Source organism: Panthera uncia, chromosome B4, assembly GCF_023721935.1.
Source record: "Panthera uncia isolate 11264 chromosome B4, Puncia_PCG_1.0, whole genome shotgun sequence".
Taxonomy (NCBI): Eukaryota; Metazoa; Chordata; class Mammalia; order Carnivora; family Felidae; genus Panthera; species Panthera uncia.
In genome coordinates this window covers 81,087,704-81,110,386 of record NC_064809.1, presented here as the reverse complement: position 1 = coordinate 81,110,386, position 22,683 = coordinate 81,087,704, and the positions used below count along the sequence as shown (strand labels likewise).

Here is a 22,683-nt window from a genome sequence, read left to right as displayed (position 1 = left end):
TGGACTTTACAGAGGTAATCAAGTTAAAATGAGGTCATTAAGGGTGTGCCCTAAGCCAATATGACTGGTGTCCTTATGTAAAGGGGAAATTTGGAGACAGGCTCAAATATAGGAGGAACACCATATGAACTTGAAGATGGCCATCTACAAGCCAAGGAGAGATACCTTGAACAGATTTTTCCCTCCCAGCTCTCTGAAGGGACCAACCCTGCCAACATCTTGATCTGAGGACTTCTAGCCTCCAAAATTGTGAGACAAGAAATTTGGTTGTTTAAGCCAAGCCAGCTTGTGATGCTTTGTTACGGTGGCCTTAACAAACTAAAACAGTCTTCGATTGCTTTTGTGACTCACTATTGGCTTGCAAACTGCCCTTTACAGACCACAAAGTTCCTTTTTCCTATGCTTTCTCTCATGTAATCTTTATGACTACTTGGTGGGATGGCAGGGCTTATGGGTGAGGCAAGCAAGGTACCCAGTCCCAGGGTCATGCAAGTGGGGGTGCCATTACTGAAAGTCTAGCAGACCCTACAACTGTGCAACCTGAAGATGAGTGCCTCCTTAAATTTTTCTGAACTGTTGTCTCCATTTGAGGGGTTGACACACAGTCACAAAGCTCTTAAGTGGTGTTGTACCCAAGCCGGATTGGCCTCTAAATTCTGGGTTCTTAAAAATCAGTTAATTAATTAATTAACTCTGGCTTATTCCCATGACACCACAGTGTCCCCATTGGTGCAATCAGTTAAAGAGGATGACAAAAAATAGTGTTTCCCTACCAGTACTTCTCCTGCCTTTCTACCCTGCAAAAGGACCCAAAGTTAGAGACTGCGTTCAATCCTCCCCTTCTCTTGCCAAAATTTGGGGAAACTTGGACCTTCTGAGACCCTTAGGAATTCAGCCATCTGTGGATGTCTGCGGGCAGAGTGGGGACCTGGGAGCATGTGTCTTGAGCACCTATGTGCATACACTGCAGTCCCAGCATTGCTGGTCATACAAACCCACGGACAGATTCCCTACCTGCCATCTCCACCCATACCATCTCCTCAGTTCACTGCCTTCCAGACACAGTCAACACATAAGCACACATACCTCCAATATTTCTGTCTTTGTGGCAGTATTATTACCCCCAAACCTAGGGACCCCTATATAGGAGGGAAGCCCTTCTGCCTTCCTCACACCTGGCTTATTCTGGACCATAAAAAGAGTGCGTAATATTTACTATGTGCCAGGCATTGTTTTAAGCCTTCATATATATTATTGCATCTCACTCCCACAACCTTATGAATTAAGACGATCATTTGCTCCATTTTACAGATGGCAAACTGTAACACAAAGAGTAACTTGCCCAGAGTTGTGCAGTTCAGTTAGCAGTGTTGGCGGGGTTTGAACCCAAGCAGCCTGTCTCCAGAGTCCCAGTTCTTTGTTTGTTTGTTTTTTTAATTAAATTTTGTTTCTAATGTTTATTTCTGAGAGAGAGAGAGAGAGAGAGAGAGAGAGACAGACGGACAGAGTGCAAGCGGGGGAGGGACAGAGAGAGAGGGAGACACAGAATCTGAAGGAGGCTCCAGGCTCTGAGCTGTCAGCACAGAGCCCAATGTGGGGCTCGAACCCAAGAACTATGAGATTGTTACCTGAGCCAAAGTCAGACGCTTAACCGACTGAGCCACCCAGGCGCCCCTCCAAAGTCCCAGTTCTTAACTGCTACCCTCTGCTGCCTGGCTGGGACCTCCATGTACATGTGCACTCTTGCACACACATGACCATCCACATGGGACAGGACAGGGAGGAGCTGGGCTCTGAGAATCAGTTTAAGCACCAGGGGGCAGCATAGGCCTAGCTTTGGCCCCTCAGCCCAGCCCTGCCTAGGGGAAGAGGAAGGGAGTTGAAACCTCCCATCTCCCACCATCCCCCAGAGACCACCCTTTCTATACACCTTGTCTCTCAGGTTTGGGGGCATGGAGACCTCTCTGGGTCCCTTGGCCTCCTTCAGCTCCTCCTCCAGCAAAAGCTGCAAAAAACAGCCACCAGTTGTGACGATGACTCAGAAGCTGAGCCAGCGTTGTGTACGTGCGTGTCTTATTGTGACTTGCTTGTTGCTCTGAGGGCTAACGTGTCTGTGAGCCTGCCAGCACATGTGTAAGCATGTGTGTGTGTGTGCGCGCGTGTGGTCTTATGGCCAAGGAAATTGTACATGTATGTGTTTGTTTCTGGGTGTGTCTCAGTGTTTACCACAGAAACAGGAACTTTGCCAAGGCTGCACGGCAGATTCGTATTCAAACTTGTCCCTTGGGAATCTGCAGGCAGCAACTCTAGCTTGTGTCGTTTCCCACAAGGGTCTGAAGTGTAGTGCCCTGTGAGGAGGGGGCTGAGATGATTTTCAGTGCATGAGACTCCTCTGGAGTCTTCCAGAATTCTGAGCTCTGGGGTCCCCTCCCCCACTCCCTCCCATCAGTAATCACGCGACCTCTAAGGCGCACCCCGCCAAGAAGGGAGGAGGACTTAGGAGTTCCAGACAGCACCCTGGCTGCTTTTCAGGGTCCTCCACTGGAGGGAGTGCAGAGCCCAGAGGGATTTGCTTTTCCAGAGGCCCTGGGGTGCCCAGTCCCTCCTGAGCCCAAACCGCGGGCCCGTTCACAAGTTTGGGTATGGGAGAGGCAGTTTAGGGCCGCAGGTTGCTGCTTGGTATTATTATTAGGTGACTTTCTGGAGAAGAGTTGATCGCTTTTGAGGGGGTAGAATAAGTGGGGATCAGGCTCCCCTCCAGTCTGGCTCTAGGGCTCTGAGCCCCAGTCCTGGCTCCCTGGACCCCGTGCTCCCCCACCAGGCACAGGAGGCACACACGCTCACCCCACTTTCTTCCTCTTCCTCCTCCAGCCCACTTTCTCTTCTCTGTGTCGTCAGAGCTCCAGGGAGGGACCTGGTTAGACGGAGAAGCCGGAAACAGCGGGCTGGGGCAGCCACTGCTTACACTGAGGAGGAAGGACGGGAGAGGTTGTGTGTGTGTGTGTGTGTGTGTGTGTGTGTGTGTGTGTGCTCTTTTTGGTGGTGGTGGTGGTGGTGGTGGTGGATGTGGGGGGGGTGCCAGCAGAGCCAGCCCTGAACTCGCTGGACAGAGCTACAGACCCATGGGGCCTGGCAGTGCCCGCTGAGAGGGAGAAGACCACAGAGGGGTTGCCAAGGTGAGGGGATGCCTCGGAGGAGGGGGAGGGGGGAACTCTGATTTGGAGTGTGTGTGTGGGGGGGGGGGGGGGATTAGCGGGGGTCCTCTCGGGACCCTCCCCTGGGCGGGGTGTATGGTCCCTGAGAAATTGTTTCAGTTGGTTTTGGTAGCTGGTGGTCCCGGGTTTGGGCAGGTTTAAATTCTCACAGAAATCTGGTATGGGTAAGGCCCAGAACTCCCACCTTCCCGCGCGGGTCACTTTTTCCACACCCCCGCCCCCGCACCTCCAGGGGCAAGTAAAGGCACGGAAAGGAGGGCAAGGAGGTGCCCCTCTGCCCTGGGGGGAGGAGAGGTGGCTGCCCCTCCCTAGAAGGTTGATGCCAGAGGGAGGTGGGTCCTTGACAAGCCCCTATCCTGTCCCCCCCTAAAGGTTGCTGCTGTTCAAGGGTGTGGCTGGGGGTGAGCGAGCCCCAGATGTAGACCTCATGGTGCCCCAGAGGAGGGGGAATTTCCCCCCTCAAAAGTGCTCCACGCTTGGCTGCTGTAGACGCCGAGATTTCCCGGTGGCGGCGCGGAGTTAACCCTCCTCGTGCTGAACTGGCTCCACCTCCCCGCCCCCACCGCCACAAACACATATTGGGCAACTCAGAGAAGCTCTTTTGACTTTTGATCCTGTGGTCCCACGGTCAGAGGGCTGGAGAATGTAGGGATAGAGGTGATCGGGTTTAGGCCACGAAGCAGGCTGCCGAGTATCGTGGACGTCCGGGCTCGCCTTCCCGGTTGGGAAGTGTTGGGGAACACTGGCCCCGCCCCCTCGCGCCGTGGCTCCTCCTCCCGACGAGGCTTCAGGGGGTTTAAAGCTTCAAGTGCCTGAAGTCAGGGCAGGCACACCTAACCTGCTTTTTTTGTAGGGTGGGGTATGGGAAAGTGTGGCCTGCCTAATGCCTGGGGATGGAGTAGGGGAGGAGATTTAAGGTCAGGGCTTTGCTGGGAGGCTGGTCACTCAACGAGGGTTTGTAGAGGAAAGCGGAAGGGGGGTGAGGGGGGAGGGGAGTGGGGGGGGGGGCTGCCTTCTGCTTAAAGATTACCTCAGTCCCCAGTTGGGGTTAAAGGTGTGAGCACCATGAGAAACAGGAGAGGAAGAGAGAAGAGAGGAATGGAGCCCTCCCTTGAATTTGAAACACAGATCTAAAGGTGCTTCACTCCAGGGTAGGAGGTGGTAGAGAAAGGCCTATTGGAAGACCCTGAGTGAGGGAGGATACTGCCTTTGAGAGAAAAAAGCTAGAGAGGATAGAAGCTGGGGAGCACGGGGTATGGGGAACAAGAGGGCTTTGGAGCTAGAGTCTCAAGAAAAACGGCCCCTCTGTTCTCTATCCCTTTAGCGGTCTTGGGAGAGAGGAGAGGCTAAAAGCCCACCAGGAGAGCTTGGGGCTACTGGGTTGGGGGAGCCTCGGGGAGTTTCCATGCTCATCTTCTCTCATCTCTAGGAGAGGGGCATTATGGGAAACATGTGCTGAGAGACCCTTGGGAAAACACCAGTTGAACCTCCCCACCCTGCAGCCCACCCAGAAATGGGGATGCACCTCTCCCCCCTACTTCTCCCATCTCCTCCTTCCCTCTCTCCATCTTTTCTCCTCTGCCTTTTGACTCCAGCCCAGCCTCTAACTTCCTCTCCCCAACTTCTAGGCTCTTCACTCCAAGCTTATTAACCCCACTTTTTCTCCAATCTCTTCCACCTTCTTCCCAAGTTCCCTCTGCTTTCCCCTTTCCTCCATCTCCACTTCTTCAGCTCTCCTCCCACAGCCCCTCCTCCTTGGATGATGGGATCTGGATCTGGAAGGGGCCCTCACAGCTCGATGTCGGTTACCCCTTGGATTCAAATCCTGATTTCTGAACGCACTTGCTCAGTGGCCTTGGCAAGTTAGAGAGCCTCCTTTAGACTCAGTTGCTTCATCTATGAAAGGGTGTAATCACTTATTTTAAAAATTATTGCAAAACTCTAATGGGATTATGAGCTTTGTGTACTGTCTCATACACAGTAACTGGTTAATAAATGGTAACTGTTATTGGTCTTCCATTCTCTTCTTCATCCATCCTGGTAGTTTTCAGATTATCTCATGGATGCCTGGGATTCTGAAACCTTTGGGTTTCTTCAGGAACACCTTTGGAGTCAGGAGGCTGGGAGAGGAAAGTGGAAGCAGTGGAGTTCCAGGCCAACCGCACCCGCTTTCAAGAGTGAAACTCCAATTTTATACCTTTTATTTATATAATTGCGATTCCACAGATTTAAAACCAAAATTGTCTACTACTTTAAACAATGTTGGAAAGTTCTGCACTTATCCAAGCCTCCCATTTTATGAGATGAGAAGGTCAAGGCTCACAGTGGGGAGGTTCCTTGCCTACAGAACCAGAGCAAGCTCAGAGCTGCAACCTGAGTCCTCTGCCTTCTCTCAGAGAGCTTTCTCTGTCCTCTCCACCTCCCCTGTCCTCCTCTGCCCGCCCCTTCTCCCCTTTGTCTACCACTGAAGGGATGACCTTGTTTCAGACTTTGACCAAACATGTCCCTGGTTTGAGGTGGTCTGGCTGTGAGTGGTAGTGGCGATGGTCTCTGGGAGGGCTGTCTGCAGGAGGTTGCTGGCTGCCCCCAGAACTTAGGCATAGGCCAGCTTTCTTGGGCACCTCTCAGAGTGGCCTTGTTCCTATCCAGCAGGCACCCTCCAAACCCCAGATCATGTCTCTGTGGGGTCTGGTCTCCAAGATGCCTCCGGAAAAACTGCAACGGCTCTATGTTGACTTTCCCCAACACCTGCGGCATCTCCTGGGTGACTGGCTAGAGAACCAGCCCTGGTGAGTCTTAGCTGCCCTATGCTGGTCCTCCCAGGTCCTTCCCCCCCCCCCCCCCATTAGATTTTTCTCTGTCCCATTTTGGGACTTGGGACCCGTTATTCCACGTATGGTGGCCTAGATTTAGTGGACAGTCTGTGCCACACCAACCAGATTATGTACGTTGACACAAGGAGTCCTCTGCCCCCTGAGGGGGCTGAGCTATAGAGGAAGGCGGTCAGGGCTGGAGCAAGGACACTTCCCACAGCAACCGGAAAATTGGGGAACAAAGGGCACAAGGATGAAACTGCAGAGGGTCTGGATGGAGAATAGAACTGGGAAGGAGCCGCTGAGCTGTGTGCTGAGGGGTGGAAGGTCAGTAGAGCGAAAGAGGCCCTGACCTGAGGCCTCCTCATCCTGATCTTCCCACAGGGAGTTCCTGGTCGGCTCAGACACCTTCTGCTGCAACATGGCTAGCGCTCTACTTTCGGCCACTGTCCAGCGCCTTCAGGCCTCAGCCGGAAAGCAGGGGGAGGGGAGCGCCATCTTGCAACACATCAGCACCCTGGAGGTGGGGACAGGAGGAAAGGGGACAAGGCTGGGGTGGGGCTGGAGTGGAGCTGGGATGAGCATTGAACACTGGAAGAAATTGGACTCTGGAAGCAAATTGGTGTTCCTGTAGTTAGTTGTTAGCTAGTATGCAAATTAGGTTTTAAAAGCATGCAAATGCATGAAAACTTCTGGAGTCTGCAGTTGTGCTGCCTTTTCAGTGTGTGTGCACGTGCGCATGGATGGAGGCGGGTGGCGTGGATAGGAGGGGGAGAACAACATGGGTAAGAGCCAGGCTAACCTAGTCCACCACTCTTCGTTTCTATAGAGCATATATCAAAGGGACCCCCTGAAGCTGGTGGCCACTTTTAAACAAATACTTCAAGGGGAGAAAAAAGCTGTTATGGAACAGGTATTGTCAATACCCCCGCCTCCCACCCCAACTCAACTCCCTGGGACTTCAGCCTGAGCCATGAGAAACCAGAAGGAATTTGAACTTGAGGAAAAGCTCAACGTTTTAGGCCCCGGATGACCAAAGGAGGTTCCGGGGGTCAGAGTGCACCCCAAGCGAAGCTCAGGGAAGCTTTAAAATGAGGGACTGAGGGTAGTGAGGTCCAGGGAGGAGAGAGCAAGGGGTGAGAAGCTGATTCTGCCAAGAGAGGGCTTATTCCCGGGAGATTCCAAAAGGTCAGGGAGACCCATCAAAAGAGAAAGGGAGCTAGACAAGAGAAGTAGTTTGTCTCCTTTTTGCAGAGCATAGCAGCAGGCACCTTTTTAGGGAGCTGAGGCCTAGTGTAGAGGGATGGACAGAGTATCTCACCTCTTGGCGTCTGTCCTGCCTGTGCAGTTCCGCCACCTGCCAATGCCCTTCCACTGGAAGCAGGAGGAGCTGAAGTTTAACACAGCCCTGCAAAGGCTACAGCACCGGGTGGGGGAAACTCGCCTTCTCCGAGAAGCTCTGCAGCCCAGTGCCGAGGCTGGCCAAGGTAAGAGGTTGGCCTGGCACCTTAAGAGTGTTCTGGGAAGTGTGTGGAGTGATCCCCTCTTGGACCTCACCCTTGACTCAAATCTGTCTGTAACCCTGATTTCTGCCCTCACCCTCAGTGTCTCTGCACAACTTGATAGATGCTCCTGCCAGTGGAACTGGGCAAAGCGAGGTCAGTGACGGACTGGGAGGTGGAGTTTGAGCTCAAAGTGCAGTTCTTGAGGGATCTCAGTTCTGTGAAGGGATGGAGATTAGGCCTCAGAGAGTCACACATGGTGGTGGGGTAGGGGAATGCCCGAGAGGTGAGAAACAGAGCCCTTCCCTCAGGGGCTGGGTGAGGAGACAGGGTGTCCCTGGCTCAGGCCTCCCCTGCCTGCAGGCCCTGGCCACGTTGCTGCAGGAGACTGTCGGGGAGCTGGAGGCCACCCAGGCCCTGGTGCTGAAGAGAATCCAGATTTGGAAGCGGCAGCAGCAGCTGGCAGGGAATGGTGCACCCTTTGAGGAGAGCCTGGCACCACTACAGGAGAGGTTGGGGCAGGACTGATGGGATAGGAGGGCGGGCTGGGGGTGGGTGTCTGCTGTCCCTGCTGGAGGACCCACAGGTAGGAGATAAAAACCAGGCAAGCAGGTCCTGGCATGGGCCGAGACTCAGAGAAGCCAGTTCCAGCAGAACTGTTCACACTGTTGTCAGGCGGCATCCTAAACAAGTATGCCCAGCGATGCTTTTCTCTTCAAGCCCTTGCCCAGAGGAATGGGAAGACTTTTCCTATTAGGTCTATTGGGCGGAGGCACCTTTCAGTTTGTGCAAAAGTACCGTACATGCTGGCAGCTGACCTGGGTACCAGAGTCCTGGGGAAGAGGCAGCTGGGTTTCCACAGGGGTCCAGGTACAGAGAAAGAACCTCCAACCCAGAGTCAAGGCAGGTCCCACAGCCCTTTCAGCCCTGGGGCCTTGTAGCAAGACCCACTGCCCATCCCACCCCTCCACACACACTATCCTGCTTTCTTTCTGGGTTTAGGGCTAGAGGGGTTAGGCTGGAGCAGGCAGCCTGAATCCTGTGCCCCCTGACCACTGTCCCGGCCCCAGGTGCGAGAGCCTGGTGGACATTTATTCCCAGCTGCAGCAGGAGGTGGGGGCGGCTAGTGGGGAGCTTGAGCCCAAGGCCCGGGCAGTGCTGATTAGCCGGCTGGATGAAGTCCTGCGAACCCTCGTCACCAGGTATGCCTCTGTAACCCCCCAGCCTGGCCTAGAGCAGACCCCCAGGGAAGGGAGAGGGTTGGAGCTGTGGGAAGGGTACCAGGAGGGACCCAGCCACTAACTGCCCTGTGTCTTCACTCCTCCCAGCTCTTTCCTGGTAGAGAAGCAGCCCCCCCAGGTTCTGAAGACTCAGACCAAGTTCCAGGCTGGGGTTCGATTCCTGCTGGGCCTACGGTTCCTGGGGGCCCCGGCCAAGCCTCCACTGGTCAGGGCTGACATGGTGACTGAGAAGCAAGCAAGGGAGCTGAGCATGCCCCAGGGCCCCGGGGCTGGAGCGTAAGCTGGGGCTGGAGAAGGCCTGTTGGGGTGGTGGAGGCCAGAGGAGCCTGGGGAACTGGTACCACAAAGAGCCAGGTGATGAGGAGGGGGGACCGTGGGGTGTGTGGACCCTGAATGGTCAAGGCAGAGGAAGGCGAGGGACCTAACAGGGCTGAAATGGGATGGGGAATCATGATTTGGCCAAGATGGGAACCCTCCTTAAGAACCCGAGCAGGGAGATGCAGATTTGGGGCTAGTAGTCCACGCCATTCACCCATGGACTGGCCCAGCTGGAATGCGCCCACTCACTCTCTGACCTCCCCTGGCAGAGAAAGCACTGGGGAGATCATCAACAACACCGTGGCCCTGGAGAACAGCATTCCTGGGAACTGCTGCTCTGCCCTGTTCAAGAACCTGGTGAGGGCTTTAGGGAGCAGTGGCGGAGAGGGGGGGCAGGGGTCCTCAGACTCAGGGACTGTCCTCAGAGAGGATGTCGGGAATCCAGGAGAAGCCGTCTCTGTCCTCACCCCTGCTCTCCTTCACCCCACCCTGCAGCTTCTGAAGAAAATCAAGCGCTGTGAGCGGAAGGGCACTGAGTCTGTCACCGAGGAGAAGTGTGCTGTGCTCTTCTCCACCAGCTTCACACTTGGCCCCAACAAACTCCCCATCCAGCTCCAGGTGAACTGAACCTCAGGCTGCCCAAACTGGGGCCCCAGGTCCCCTCCATGCCACACGCTGGGGCCCCGAATCCTCACCCCTCACGATAGCTCCATACTTTGTGTGTCCGGTATTCGGGTGCACTGGGGCAAGGGTGAGTGGGAGGAGCAAGAGGGCACATGCCAGGGAATCGTGGTGTGACAGTGACTAGCATTTATTACACATTTTTTGTAGACCAGGGCACTATTTTAAGTCACACACACACAGTTTTCACAATAACGTTATGAGCTAAGTACTATTATTAGCCCCATTTTACAGATGAATCCATTGAGACACAGAGAGATTCAGTAATTTGCCCAGGTCACACAGCTACTAAGTGTTGGAGCTGGCATTGGAGACCTGGAGGTCTGCTTCCATAGCACTGACTTGTAACCACTTCTCTACAGTGAGGCCCTAATCAGGCTTCAGAAAGCATTTGGTAAATCACCGGGAACTTTTAACTATGTTGTGTGAATCCAGTAGCTTCCCTGCACTCTCAGAGATAGCTCCCCGAGGAAGCCCCTTGCTCCAGTAAGAAGATCCCCCTTCTCACCCCTGCCAGGCTCTGTCTCTGCCCCTGGTGGTCATTGTCCACGGCAACCAAGACAACAATGCGAAAGCCACCATCCTGTGGGATAATGCCTTCTCTGAGATGGTGAGGAAAGACCTGGAATGGTGTTGGAGGGGAAGAACAGAGGCACGGTAGGCTCTAACATGGCGGGAAGGGCCGGAGTCAGACATGTTCCAACGGGAGTGGCCTTCACTCCCTCTCGTGGACTTTTTCTGCCTCCTTCATACTCTCTAACCTCATGCTTTTGTACTTCTGACCTCTTTTCATGCCAGTCTTAACAGCTATCATGTTGTAGTACCCTAAACTACTCTTGGAAAAGCACCATCTTTGTGAGCAAGCTGAGGGGGACAATGGCTGGGAAGGGCAGTCTTGGGGAGGTGGGAGGGATGAAGGCCCCTCCTGAGGATGAACGAGGATGATAGCCTAAAGTGCCCTATCCTTCCCGCTTCACACCAGGACCGTGTGCCCTTTGTGGTGGCTGAGCGGGTGCCCTGGGAGAAGATGTGTGAAACTCTGAACCTCAAGTTCATGGCTGAAGTGGGGACCAATCGGGGGCTACTCCCAGAGCACTTCCTCTTCCTAGCCCAGAAGATCTTCAATGACAACAGCCTCAGCATGGAGGCCTTCCAGCATCGTTCTGTGTCCTGGTCACAGTTCAACAAGGTCATTCCCCTGCTCTTCGGACCTCACACCCCTAAGCTATTCATCCCTGAGGCACTCAGGACCTCCCCAACCTCTGTCCAGAGACTGACCACTGGGGTCTTCGCAATGCCCCCTTATGCCCATCAAGGAAGCCTCTGTCACAGCCCAAACTGGAAAACCCTCAGCCCGGGGGGTAAGCCCAGAGGATGCGTTCTCTGGCATGCCTCGTGTTTTGGTCTGGGGGCCCTCCGTCCTCCCTCTTTCCCAGTGATTTGCATGACTCATCTAGATTGTGTGTAAACACAGCTCTGATTCAAAATGACTTTGACCCATTGGGAAAATAGTTCCTATTGCAAAAACCAGGATGAAATCCCACAGGGACATGCTCAGTAATACCAGCTACCATGTATTGACATCTGACTATATGCCAGGCACTATGTTTAGCACTTTATGTATGTTATCTCACTTACTCCTCCCAACATCCCTTTGAGGTAGGTACTATTATTATCCCCATTTTACAGACAAGGAGCCTGATGCTCAGAGGGGTTAAGTAGTTTGTCCAACGCCTCACAGCAGGTGAGTGGCATGGCTGGGATGGAACCCCATATTTCTTGCTCTTAGTTAGCTACTACTATATTTTACCACCTCCAGATGAGGTGGCTCGGGACTGGATCTGTTATAAGAACGGGGGAAAAGATCTGGGTGTCTTTCTTGATGACCAGCTGGGTAAATGCAGTTATGTACTGCTCTCTTAGCAAAAAAGAAAGAGAAGTCTACATGACCAGAGAATGTGTTAGCAAAGGGAGCAGGACACTCACACCTGGCAAAGACACCTTCTCTGGACTCAACTTCCACCAGGCCTAATTAAGGACAGGTGGAGCACAGTGGTTATGATGGACCCTGGCCCAGACTTCCTGGGCTACATCCCAGCTCTGCCTCTCGCCAGCTGTATAGACCTGGGCAAGTTATTTGACCTTTCTGGGCTTTCATTTCTTCATCTGTAAGTGGGGTACTTATAGGACTTACTTCCATAGGGTTGTAAAGATCAGATAAATTAATTTGTGGAAAGGGCTTGGAATACTGCCTGGCACATGGTAAATGTGAGGATTGGCTATTGTCATTGATGAGATCTCAGATCCAGTTTGGTTCTTCAGCCCTGTGACTCTGCTGTGTGGGCACTCATGGCCCAGTGTCTATCCTAACCAGGCTCTAACTCTGGCCCTCCTGTGTTCACATTAGCTCCCCCCCTGTTCCCCAGGAGATCCTGCTGGGTCGTGGCTTCACCTTTTGGCAGTGGTTCGATGGTGTCCTGGACCTCACCAAACGCTGTCTCCGGAGCTACTGGTCTGATCGGTGAGTCTCTGCCCCAGTGACCCGAGTAGCTGTACCTCTAGCTTCTTCTCCACAGCCAGTGCCTCTACCCCCATCCTCTCCTTCATCCTGGCCAGGCTGATCATTGGCTTCATCAGCAAACAGTACGTCACTAGTCTTCTTCTCAACGAGCCTGATGGAACATTCCTCCTTCGCTTCAGCGACTCAGAGATTGGGGGCATCACCATTGCCCATGTCATCCGGGGCCAGGATGGTGAGGTCACCCCAAGCCAGTCCTCTGTCTCCGTACCTGTGCCCTTTGGGGTTTCTTCTGGAACGGAAATGTCTTGGCCTTCCTTGGTGCCAACCCTGGTCTTCAGGAAGTTCTTCCTTAGATCCAACTTCTCTCCTCCCTTCTGCAGTCTGCCTTCTCACTGTGAGGTCTGTGAGAATGGAGACTGGTGGGTTCTCTCTCCCTCAGGGCCCCCACCCTCATTCTTCTCCCCCTTGCCTTGGTAGATTAAGAATGAGTCCTCTGGTGGAGCTGGGTAGGGGAAAGAGTGTCTGGACAGAGAGGACTCAGGGTCTCATTCCTGTTGTAGGCTCCCCACAGATAGAGAACATCCAGCCATTCTCTGCCAAAGACCTATCCATTCGTTCACTGGGGGACCGAATCCGGGACCTTGCTCAGCTCAAAAACCTCTACCCCAAGAAACCCAAGGATGAAGCTTTCCGGAGCCACTACAAGCGTGAGCTGAAGCTGGCAGTTCTGAATCCTTCCTTTGCCCATCTTTTCCGTACTCCCATTGCCCCTCTCCATGCACACTGTATGTCATCTCTGACTTACCTCTCCATTTTTGAAGCCCCATTTCTCCTACTTGCCCATCAACTATGCCCACCTTTTCCACATCCCTTTCTCTCCAATCCTGGGGCACTCCATGGTTCTCCTTTTCTTCCCCACAACAGCTGAACAGATGGGTAAGGATGGCAGGGGTTACGTCCCAGCTACCATCAAGATGACTGTGGAAAGGTAAGTGTGGGGCTGTGGGTGATAGCGGGGGCCCGGTACTACTTGCAGGAACAAGTGGTGGCATCAACTCTTGGTCAGTCACACATACCTCCTTCCCTCCTCTAGGGACCAGCCACTTCCTACCCTGGAGCCCCAAATGCCTACCATGGTGCCCACTTATGATCTTGGAATGGCCCCTGATTCCTCCATGAATATGCAGCTCAGCCCGGATATGGTGTAAGGAGCTTGAGAGACAGGAACGGGAGTGGTCTGTGCAGACAGGCGTTCAGCATGGGCAGCTGGGAAAGCTGGCATTGGGGGCCGAAGTAGGGAATTTTCCTTTCCATGAAAGGGATTCCCTATCTTGAGGGAGGGGCTAGGAGTGTCCGGGAGAAGGGCTGGCATCAGAAGGGTCTGCTTTCTTTCCCCAGGTCCCATGTGTACCCACCACACTCTCACTCCATCCCCTCATACCAAGCCCTCTCCCGGGAAGACGTGTTGCCAGCCTTCCAGGAGTAAGTGGAAGAACCTCTTGGGGTTGGGGGGAGTATATCCACCTGCAAGGGTGATGGGTATTTGCATTTGTTAGGAGAGGCTCCTCTGTGAGAAAGGGCAGCAAAAATCTAACACTCTGTCTCTTCTGTCCACTCCATTGAGGTATTAGCAGTTAAGATCCAGACTTAGCTAGGTTTGAATTCCAGCTCCACCATTTACTGACTTTGGGCAAGTTGCCTAGGTCTGGTGCCTCATCTCTAAAATAGGGAATACTGATAATAATACTAATGCTAATACTAATACTACCTTCCTCATAGGATTATTTTGAAGGTTGAGTTAGTAATACCTGTAAAGCTCATAGCAAGGGCTATGTTTAGTATTAATATTACCTCTCTTGTCCTTGAAACCCACTGTCACTTATCTGCTGTCTTGATTTTGAGTTATTCATCTGTTGATGAAGTGGCCTAGACATTTTTGCTCCCCAAGTAACACTCTTATTATAATTGCAGGTGATTATTAACTTTTTAAAAAAATTTTTTAACGTTTTTTATTTTCTTTTTGAGAGAGACAGAGACAGAGTGCGAGCTGGGGAGGGGCAGAGAGAGAGGGAGACACAGAATCCAAAGCAGGCTCCAGGCTCTGAGCTGTCAGCACAGAGCCTGATGCGGGGCTCGAATCCATGAACCGTGAGATCATGACCTGAGCCGAAGTCGGCCACTTAACCGACTGAGGCACCCAGGCGCCCCTGGTGCTTATTAACTCTTAGTCAAGGCAAGACATCTCCCCTCCTGGGAGTTGAGGTAGGGTAGAGACTGGGGGTGTTAGAACCACCAGAGTCCAAAGAAACATTAGACATTAGCTAATTCAGTCCTTTCTCTTCCCCCCACCCCAATACCCAACACATACACATTTTACAGAAGAGAAGACTGAGCTCACGGCTTACCTAAGACTATGCAGTCAGGAAAAGGGGCTGGAAATTGTTTCCTCATTCAGTCATCTTGACTTTGCAACACCATGTCCTTGCCTAGCCTTCCTTTCTCTGACTCTGCCCTCCTTCCTGTTTCTAGACCTCACCTGCAGATGCCCCCCAACCTGAGCCAGATGAACCTGTCCTTTGACCAACCTCACCCGCAGTAAGTGGCAGCACTCCCTCCTGATTCTGTACTCTCCATTCATTTCCAACCTTACCCACCCCCATCTTATTTACTTTTCTGGTCTTGGCAGGGGCCTGCTCCCATGCCCGTCTCAGGAGCATGCCGTGTCCACCCCTGAGCCCCTGCTCTGCTCAGATGTGACCATGGCAGAAGAGAGCTGCCTGAGCCAGCCAATACGAGGGTTCCCTCAGGGCACCTGGTGAGTGGCAACCTGGGGGTGTTGGCTGGTTGGAGGTTAGAGGAGTGGGTGCCATATCTACCCTACTGTTTCTCTGCTTCCTCCTTGCAGGGTCGGTGAAGACATGTTCCCACCCTTGCTGCCTCCTACCGAACAGGACCTCACCAAGCTTCTCCTGGAGGGGCAAGGGGAATCAGGGGGAGGGTCCATGGGAACCCAGCCCCTCCTGCAGCCCTCTCACTATGGGCAGTCTGGGATCTCACTGTCCCACCTGGACCTACGGGCCAATCCTAGTTGGTGATCCCACCTGGAAGGGGAACCCAGAGAGACAGCTCTTCTACCCCCACGGACCTGCTCTGGACACCTGCCCATGCTCCTGCCAAGTAGCAGATGGGAAGGGTGTCCTCCTATCCCCACCTACTCCCTGGTCAGGAGGAAAAGACTGCCAGGAAAATGCACAGTGGGTGGAGCCTATCCACTCCTTCCCTCCTACCACACACCCCTGTCCTCCCCCTTCCAGTGCTGGAAGGGAAATTCAGGTTCCAAAGTGAGACACGCCCCAACACGCCTGCATACGCAGAACACACACACACAGCTCTCCCTGGAAGATGGGGCTGAGTAGGAAGGAGGCCGGTCAAGAGCACAGGTTAGGGCACAGATGACTTCTCTGCCCACCTCGAGCCAGGGCCCAGGACACCCGTGTAGAAATACGCAGACACGTGCACACCTTTGTACTAGAGTCTAGGGACTGAGGGATGGGCTTGGGTCCCAGCTCTGGGCGGGTGGAGAAGCAGTTCAGGAGATCCTAGCGGGGAGAAGGTGGGGGAATCTGTACACCTGGGTTACAGATGTGGGTTATGCCCAGATTAAAAAACAAATTTCAAACAGCCCCAAATTCCTCAGATGGAGGCTTTTGGCTACGTGTAGGAGATTGTGCACAAGAGGGCTGCGTTTCACATACAGCCATGTGAAAGCGTGCGTACCTGAGACATGTTAACCCACGGATGTCACACACATTACTTGTTGTGTCCACAAAGAACATGTATCTATCTGACCTTGCCTGTGTCACGACACAAGTTTGGAAGTTTGAGACACTGCACAAAAGACACCAGCAGATGTGCTGGCTTCTCTGATACATGCTAATCTGAATGTACTCAGCTTTAGTATGTCTGTGGCCCCAGTGGGTCTATGTGGCTGTGACATCTGTATGTGGCTCTAGCTTTGGTGGTTCAACATGGCCAATCCTGCCCAGAGGCAGGGGGTGAGTCTGGGACCCAGGCGTGTGGTCCTCTGAGTGTATTAGGGGGCCCTACCTGCTGCTTCTTTTCTATTTCCCCATCCACTGCCAGCCTCCCTTCACTCCCCCATTCCCATGCCACCCTTCTTCCCTCTTAGGGGCCATCGATCCTAAGCCATAAAATAAATTTTATTCCAAAATAACAAAATAAATAATCTACTGTACACGATCTGAAAAGAAAGACGCTCTAACTGCTCAGACAGGTGCTGCGGTCCAGCCCCCAGTTGAGGGAGACCCTGAGTCCAACCCAGGCCTCCTGAGGGGGCCAGTGAAGGGGACCCCACATCCACCCTCCCCCCAACCCCCATGAGGGCAGGAAGGAAAAAGTTGCTGAGGACTTGGGGGAAAGATGGGGATGGGTGGGCAAACTGCAGCACTTGTTAAATTAAAGAAACAAACTAGAAGCACAAAAATGGGGGAGGAGAGGGGAGAAGGAGCAGGTCCAGTGTTCCCAGGCCCCCAGTTCTGGGGGGAAGCATTGTGATTTTTAGATGTTGGACCTTACCAGGGAATTCCCCCTTTCCCCCATGTCCAAACTGAATCCAACTGTTCATACCACTGGTTCAAGCTATAGAGAATGGGAGTGTGTTGTGTAAGGGAGGGGAGAACCCCAAATGCCCTGGAGGCAGAGTCCTTGCCCCCTTGCTCTAGGCAAGGGTGAAGGGGCACCACGCACCCTCCTTGTGTCCTCTTGCCAGGCCCCTGCTCATTATTGCTTGAAGCCCCATAGTTCAATGTCCATGGAGCAGGTGGGGAGGCAGGAGAAGGGCAGCGGAAGGATCCAGGGTCGTGACTAGATGCCAGGGATGGAGAACATAGGAGTCTGTATGAGCCAGAAGTCTGAGTCCCAGATCTGAGGACACCAGTGTGCCCCTCACTGCCGGCTGGCCTCAGCCTCCACTTTTACACTATTCCTGCGACCTTCCACCAGAGCGGGATGAGGTCCTGGGGCAGGGCATCGGTCCAGCAGCCCTTCTTCGAACTCTGCCAGGAGAAGAGGTAGGTTAGGAGGCTGTGGGGTGAACGATGCAGAGAGGTGGCTGTACGGGAGACAGGAGTAGAGAAGACTGCAGAGGGGCTAGATTTGTTGAATTACTGCCTCCTGCCCGCCACACGTTTACAGGTGTGTGGGGGGGTTCCACACCCAAGTGTGTGTGCCCCCCTCCCCTTTCTGGCCTTGTGTAGCTCTCTCTCTGTATGTGTCTCTCTCCTTCTCTGTCTCTCCCGCCTCCGTTCTGCTGGAATTTCTGGTTCTGTCAGGAGCTGTGGGGGTGGCTTGGCTCTGACCTCCCCCCCTCCCCCCCCCCCAGGCTCCGCTGCCCCCACTCCTCCCTGGCCCCCTCCCAGGCCCCACCTACCCTCCCATGCCCCTCAAGTTTCTTAGAAGCCAAATCAAGGGGAACACAGGAAGCCAGCCTCCCAGCTCCTCCCCCAAGAAGAGCCCCCCTTCAAGTCCCCGCCCCCACTTCCCACCCACGCACAGTTTAAAAATACCAAGCCAGGGTTGGTGGCTTTGTCTGCTGCATCACTCTCAGCCCAGCCGCTTGGCCCTCTGGCGGACTCCTCCCTTCCCCCAGCCAGCCACACACAAAGCATCCCCCTTTGGGCTCCTGTGCTTCCAAGCTGGGCAACCCCATCCTGACTCCTAGCCTGCTGTACCCTCCCACCTAGGTGGCAGTTCTATCGCTGCTTCCCTTCTTGGTTCCTGTTCCCCTAGTCCCCCATTCTCTGTCCCTTTGTTCACCCCAGCTCCCCCTTCACAGATCTCCATTAGGGTCAGACCCTCCCCCGTGGGAACAGCCCTGCCAGATCCTCCCTTCCTCAACCCAAGGCCTGGTTGGCTAGAGCCCAACCATCCTACTGCCGGCCCCCTCTGGCGACTACATCCCTCTTCCTCCCACCTGGCCCCAGGACACCAGGATTGCTGGGTGGGGCCTAGGTGGTAGGGGTGCTTGGGGACAGCACTGCTGCTGCCTCACCTGCCAGAGGCGGCTTCGCAGGCACACAGGGGCTGAGGCGGCCCACGCGGTCGTGGGAGACGAGGCGGGCTAGCCGCAGCCCCTCATCCATCAGTGTCTGCTGCAGGATGTGGCGGCTCCACAGCCCATGGGCTGGCAATGCCAGAGGCAGGTCAGCAGGGGGCGGCGTCAGCCTTGGGCATGACCCCACAGCTGTGGGCATGGGCATGGATCAGGTAAGGGACTACAGTCAACGGAACCCCCACCCTCAACCGCAGAGCCGACCCATAGGCCCAGGCCCCTTTGCCCCCATCCAGCCAGGCCTCCCAACCCTGTTCCAGGCAGTTGCCTCCTGGCTCCTTCCTCCCACCTACTCCACCCCCACAGCGAGGAGAAAAGTGTTCTGATGCACACTCACCCTGCAAGTGTCCATCCAGACTCTCCCCAGACAGGCTGGCACTGTCTTCCTCCAGGCTGGGGCGGTATGGGGGTGCATAGGACTCAGGGCCTGGGGGAGGCTGCTGGAGTTCAGAATGACTTTGCTCTCCAACCTGCGGATGCCCCAAATGGGGAAATGAGGACCTAGCAAGAGAGGGGATTGGGGGAGACTGCACTAACCCCCTACATCCACCCTGGAAAACCTACCTCCTGTTTTAACTTCTTCAGCGGAGGACCTCCTAGTTCTTCAGGGTGAAGCCTGCAAAGACAAGAGAACTAAGGAAGGAGGGACACACGATGGGAAAACACAGAATCTGGTGAGAAGCATGCATTACTTTAAGACTCTAGAAAGACGCTGGCTGAGCAAGAGTCTCCAGCTCAGGTACTACTGTTGGCGGGGGATCAGAGAGGACCTGAGATGGATAGGAGGAGGAACCAGACTTCAGACAAGCGGACTTGGCGCAAAGCAGGACATGCGGGTGGACAGGAAGCAGGCCTACATGTACCTGAACTGGAGGTTAGGCCATGACCCAGCTCCTTGGCAGGATTCTAATTTAGAAAGAACCTGGGAGAAGGGAGTCTCACCTGGAGCCCTTCAAGGAAGACAGGTAGGTGCTCTCTCGGGCCACTTGGCGAGACAGAGAGAAGAGCTCCACCCTCCGCAGTAAGAGCGTGTTGTCCCTCATGCAAAACTGGGCAGCAGCCTCATTGATGGTCAGCTGTGGAGGGGGCCACCAAAGCGGTCAGAATCCTAACTCCTCACTGCCTTACCCAGACCTCCTCACACCCCTACACCATCAGACAAATGAAGCCCATCCATTAGATGCCTGCTTAGGATTTGACACTATGCAGCTTTCTGAAGGAGGAAGACAGAGGTCAGCACCCACAGCTTCCTGGGAATGCCTGGAGCCTCCTCCACCTGTGGGGTCCTGAGCAGTGTAGAGCAGGACACCTGGGCTCCTGCCTATATCTCTGCTTCCCCTCAAATGGGGAGGAAAGCATTGCAGCAGCTGGGATTGGGGTGTATGGGGCCTGGGGTCTTGGTCAAGGGGCAATGAAACAGACCTGGGGAGTATGAAGATTCTCCAAAGTCAGTAGGTTGAGGCCTGGGAGCCAAGTGCAACGCTAGGAGAATGGGGTCCTCACCTCATGCAGGCTGAGCTGCTTGCCCTCCCGCCGCTTGGAGTCAAAGCGGCCATAAATGATGCTGTATTTGCGGATCTCCTCCTCCTTCTGGCTGTCATTATCGTCCATCTCAAAAATGTGCCCCACGCTCCGTGCCAGCTTCTTGTTCAGCTTCAGCAAGGACGTTACCTCCCCAGCATCTCCCCTTGGGAAGCTCCGGAAGATCCTCTCCACGCTCTCCACCACCATGCGTACCATCTCTGGCTCCAGTCGATCCGGACCACCCCCAGCTCCAGCTGCTGCCAGCCCCCCAGCCCCAGTCCCCTCAGGGACTCCTCCCGCTGCAGGTGGGGAGAAGGGGGGTGATCCTGCCTCCTCTTCTCCTCCCGCCCCAATGTCAGACTCTGGAGTGCTCCGTCCTGGCCAGATCCGGGGGTCCCCTGCCCCAGGTCCCCCAGGCAGTGGTGACAGCTTCTCTCCAAGTTCAAGGGGGCTCTTGGGGCTAAAACTGCGGGTACTGCCTGCCTTTTCCCCTGGGCTGCTGTGCCCATTGCTCATGCTCCCTTTCCGGGTGCCTGCAGTCTCGGAGATCTTGAAAAGTGGAATACTGGAGACAGGCACAGCAGGCACAGGCTGGCTGAAGAGCCCTGGATTGGTGGCCCATTCTCTCAGTGCCTTCTGCAGGCGCCGGACATGGAGGGGCTTGGTGGCCATGCCCACAAGTGCCATGATCTCCAGGAACTCCTCCTCACCGGCCTCACACAGTTGCTGCACGTCGTCCCCTCCCTGCTGGATGAAGGTCTCATAGTAGGAAAGGAGATTGGCGCGCTGTAGGACCCGGTACAGCTGCAGCTCCCCCAGTGTCCGAGGCAGTGCCATGGCTCGGGCACCGGGCCTGGGAAGGAGGAGCGCAGTAGAGAGAAAGGAAGGCAGTCAGTACAAGTCCCCCTGCTGGGTACCAGCCCACACTCGCAATTGTCCTCTCTTTCCTGCCTGCTTCTCTTCCCCTCCTCTGAAGGCACCCTCTGCCCAGTACCCAAGCCTGCGCACAGACTATGAGAATCAGGCATTCCCCAGAGGCATAAACATGCCAGTGCCATCCCAGCCTGGCCACAAGTACCAAAAGCCAGCCCAGTATCTGCTGAAGTCAAAGGCTCTTCACCACCATTCTCAGCTTTTACTTTTCTGGACTGGGGCAAGGAGACCTTGAGCACTGAGGCCAGCCAGCACACCCCTACCATGGCTGGACCTCCTCACCCAGGACAGTCTTCACCCTCCACCCTACACACCCAGCAGTCTCAGCATTATTCAAGGTGACTTTCCACACTGAGGTGAATATAAGACCCCCTGTCCTGCCCACAGTGGACACTTGGGACCACTGCTAGCCAGTTTCACTCCCTGGTGGCATCCTATCCAGGTGGCTGAGAGGGAGGGGTGTGGTCCTTTCCCACTCAGCAAGCCAGGTGGACCCCTGCTCTGCTCAGCTCCCCTGAGCTGTTCCCAAGGGCCTCCCCTCTCCTCGAGGACCTCCCCTCTCTTCCTGACTGTCCAGTGCCCCTTAGTTGGCTCCTCTCCCGGCAGTGACCTTCCCCACCTGCTGAGTAGGTAGGCCAGTCCCTCCAGCTCAAGCAGAAGGAGGAAGGAGTGCCTCAATTGTTCTGCTCTGGGGCCCGTTCCACCCACACACACTCCCACAGTAGCAGCGTCAGTGGGCGAAAACCGCCCCAGGGGCTCCCGCCTACCCTCCTCTCCCTCATTTTCCACCCACACCTCCAAGTGGAGCGGAGGCGCGGCTCAAGGCCCCTTGAGGGAGGGGCTGCACACCGAAACTCCCCTCCGCGTGCTGCAAATAAAGCTACAGAAAGGAGAGGGACGCCTAAGGCTTGCCCTGCTTTTCCACAGCCCTGCTGATGCGCTTCCTTGGCTTGAAGGCGCCAGCTTCTCCCTGACCCTGGGGCCCGCGTACTCCTTACCAACGTTAGATAGAACCAGGGCAGCGGCCCTCCCCAGCCCTGTTACCAGCCAGAGCTCCAGGGCTTCCCCTGGCTCTTGGGGGGGGGGGGGCATATTCTTTGCAGGGGGCTCACATGCCGGGTCACGCCGGCAGAGTAAACGGGGGATAGAGAATTAGGTCCTATTCTTTCATATCCAGCTTCATCCGCTCCCTACCTGCTCCCAGGGCCCCCTAATTCGAAGACGCACCCCCTTTTCCATCAGTCTCCACCCCCCACCCCCGTCCCGCTTCCCCTCGTTCTCTCCTCGACCTCCGCCCTCCGGACCCCTTTCCCGAGTCCAGCTCCACCCATCTCCACTCCCCGCCGCTTCCCTCTGCCCACTAACTTGGGTCTGGGCTGCGGGGTCCGGCGGGCGCAGTCTCCTCCGCCCGGCGGCTGCTCGGCTGTGGGGGAGGGCGCTCTGTGCATGGACGGCCAGAGGCCACAGGGGCTGCCCCTCTCGGTGCCCAGCCCTCGGCGCCTGGCGGGCGCTGCCGTGTCCGCCGCTGTCCGGGCTCCGTCCCTCCCTCCACGTCTCCTCTCTCCAAGCCTCCGCGCCTCTGTCTGTGCCTCTGCCCCCCCCTCCCCGGCTGCGCTTGCCGCCTCTCCGCGCCGCCGCCCCCGCAGGACGCACGGGGAGCGAGGCCCGGCGCAGCGCTGGCTGCCGGGCGGGCGGAGGGCGTGGGCAGCGCCGGGGGCGGGGGCCGGGGGCGGGGGGCGGGCGCCCGGGCCTCCGGGCCGGCGGTGGAGACGCCGCGGCTGAACGACTGAGAGAGGCGGAGACTG

General features: G+C 55.3%; 2 protein-coding genes across 4 annotated transcripts; one reads left to right on the top strand and one right to left on the bottom strand.

The window, feature by feature from the left end:
- The first annotated feature begins 2,533 nt into the window (after positions 1–2,533).
- On the top strand, positions 2,534–15,972 carry STAT6 (signal transducer and activator of transcription 6). 2 transcript variants are annotated; one of them, XM_049625756.1, is made up of 22 exons: positions 2,534–3,176; positions 5,868–6,004; positions 6,413–6,551; positions 6,858–6,941; positions 7,377–7,515; positions 7,634–7,686; positions 7,894–8,042; positions 8,601–8,732; positions 8,859–9,047; positions 9,359–9,446; positions 9,585–9,707; positions 10,288–10,380; positions 10,753–10,959; positions 12,197–12,291; positions 12,387–12,523; positions 12,852–12,998; positions 13,216–13,279; positions 13,385–13,495; positions 13,690–13,773; positions 14,821–14,886; positions 14,978–15,106; positions 15,197–15,972. In XM_049625756.1, exons 2-22 carry the CDS (start codon positions 5,889–5,891, stop codon positions 15,384–15,386), a joined length of 2,535 nt encoding a protein of 844 aa, XP_049481713.1. In that variant the 5' UTR covers positions 2,534–3,176; positions 5,868–5,888; the 3' UTR covers positions 15,387–15,972. The 2 variants fall into 2 exon arrangements, with proteins under 2 accessions (XP_049481713.1, XP_049481712.1); XM_049625755.1 differs by having other exon boundaries at positions 5,865–6,004.
- Positions 15,973–16,293: 321 nt separating this feature from the next.
- NAB2 (NGFI-A binding protein 2) lies at positions 16,294–22,683 on the bottom strand. 2 transcript variants are annotated; one of them, XM_049625757.1, is made up of 7 exons: positions 22,244–22,683; positions 19,925–20,798; positions 19,364–19,497; positions 18,986–19,037; positions 18,759–18,891; positions 18,362–18,553; positions 16,294–17,366 (listed from the first exon to the last, which is right to left on the bottom strand). In XM_049625757.1, exons 1-7 carry the CDS (start codon positions 22,324–22,326, stop codon positions 17,257–17,259), a joined length of 1,578 nt encoding a protein of 525 aa, XP_049481714.1. In that variant the 5' UTR covers positions 22,327–22,683; the 3' UTR covers positions 16,294–17,256. The 2 variants fall into 2 exon arrangements, with proteins under 2 accessions (XP_049481714.1, XP_049481715.1); XM_049625758.1 differs by lacking the exon at positions 18,362–18,553.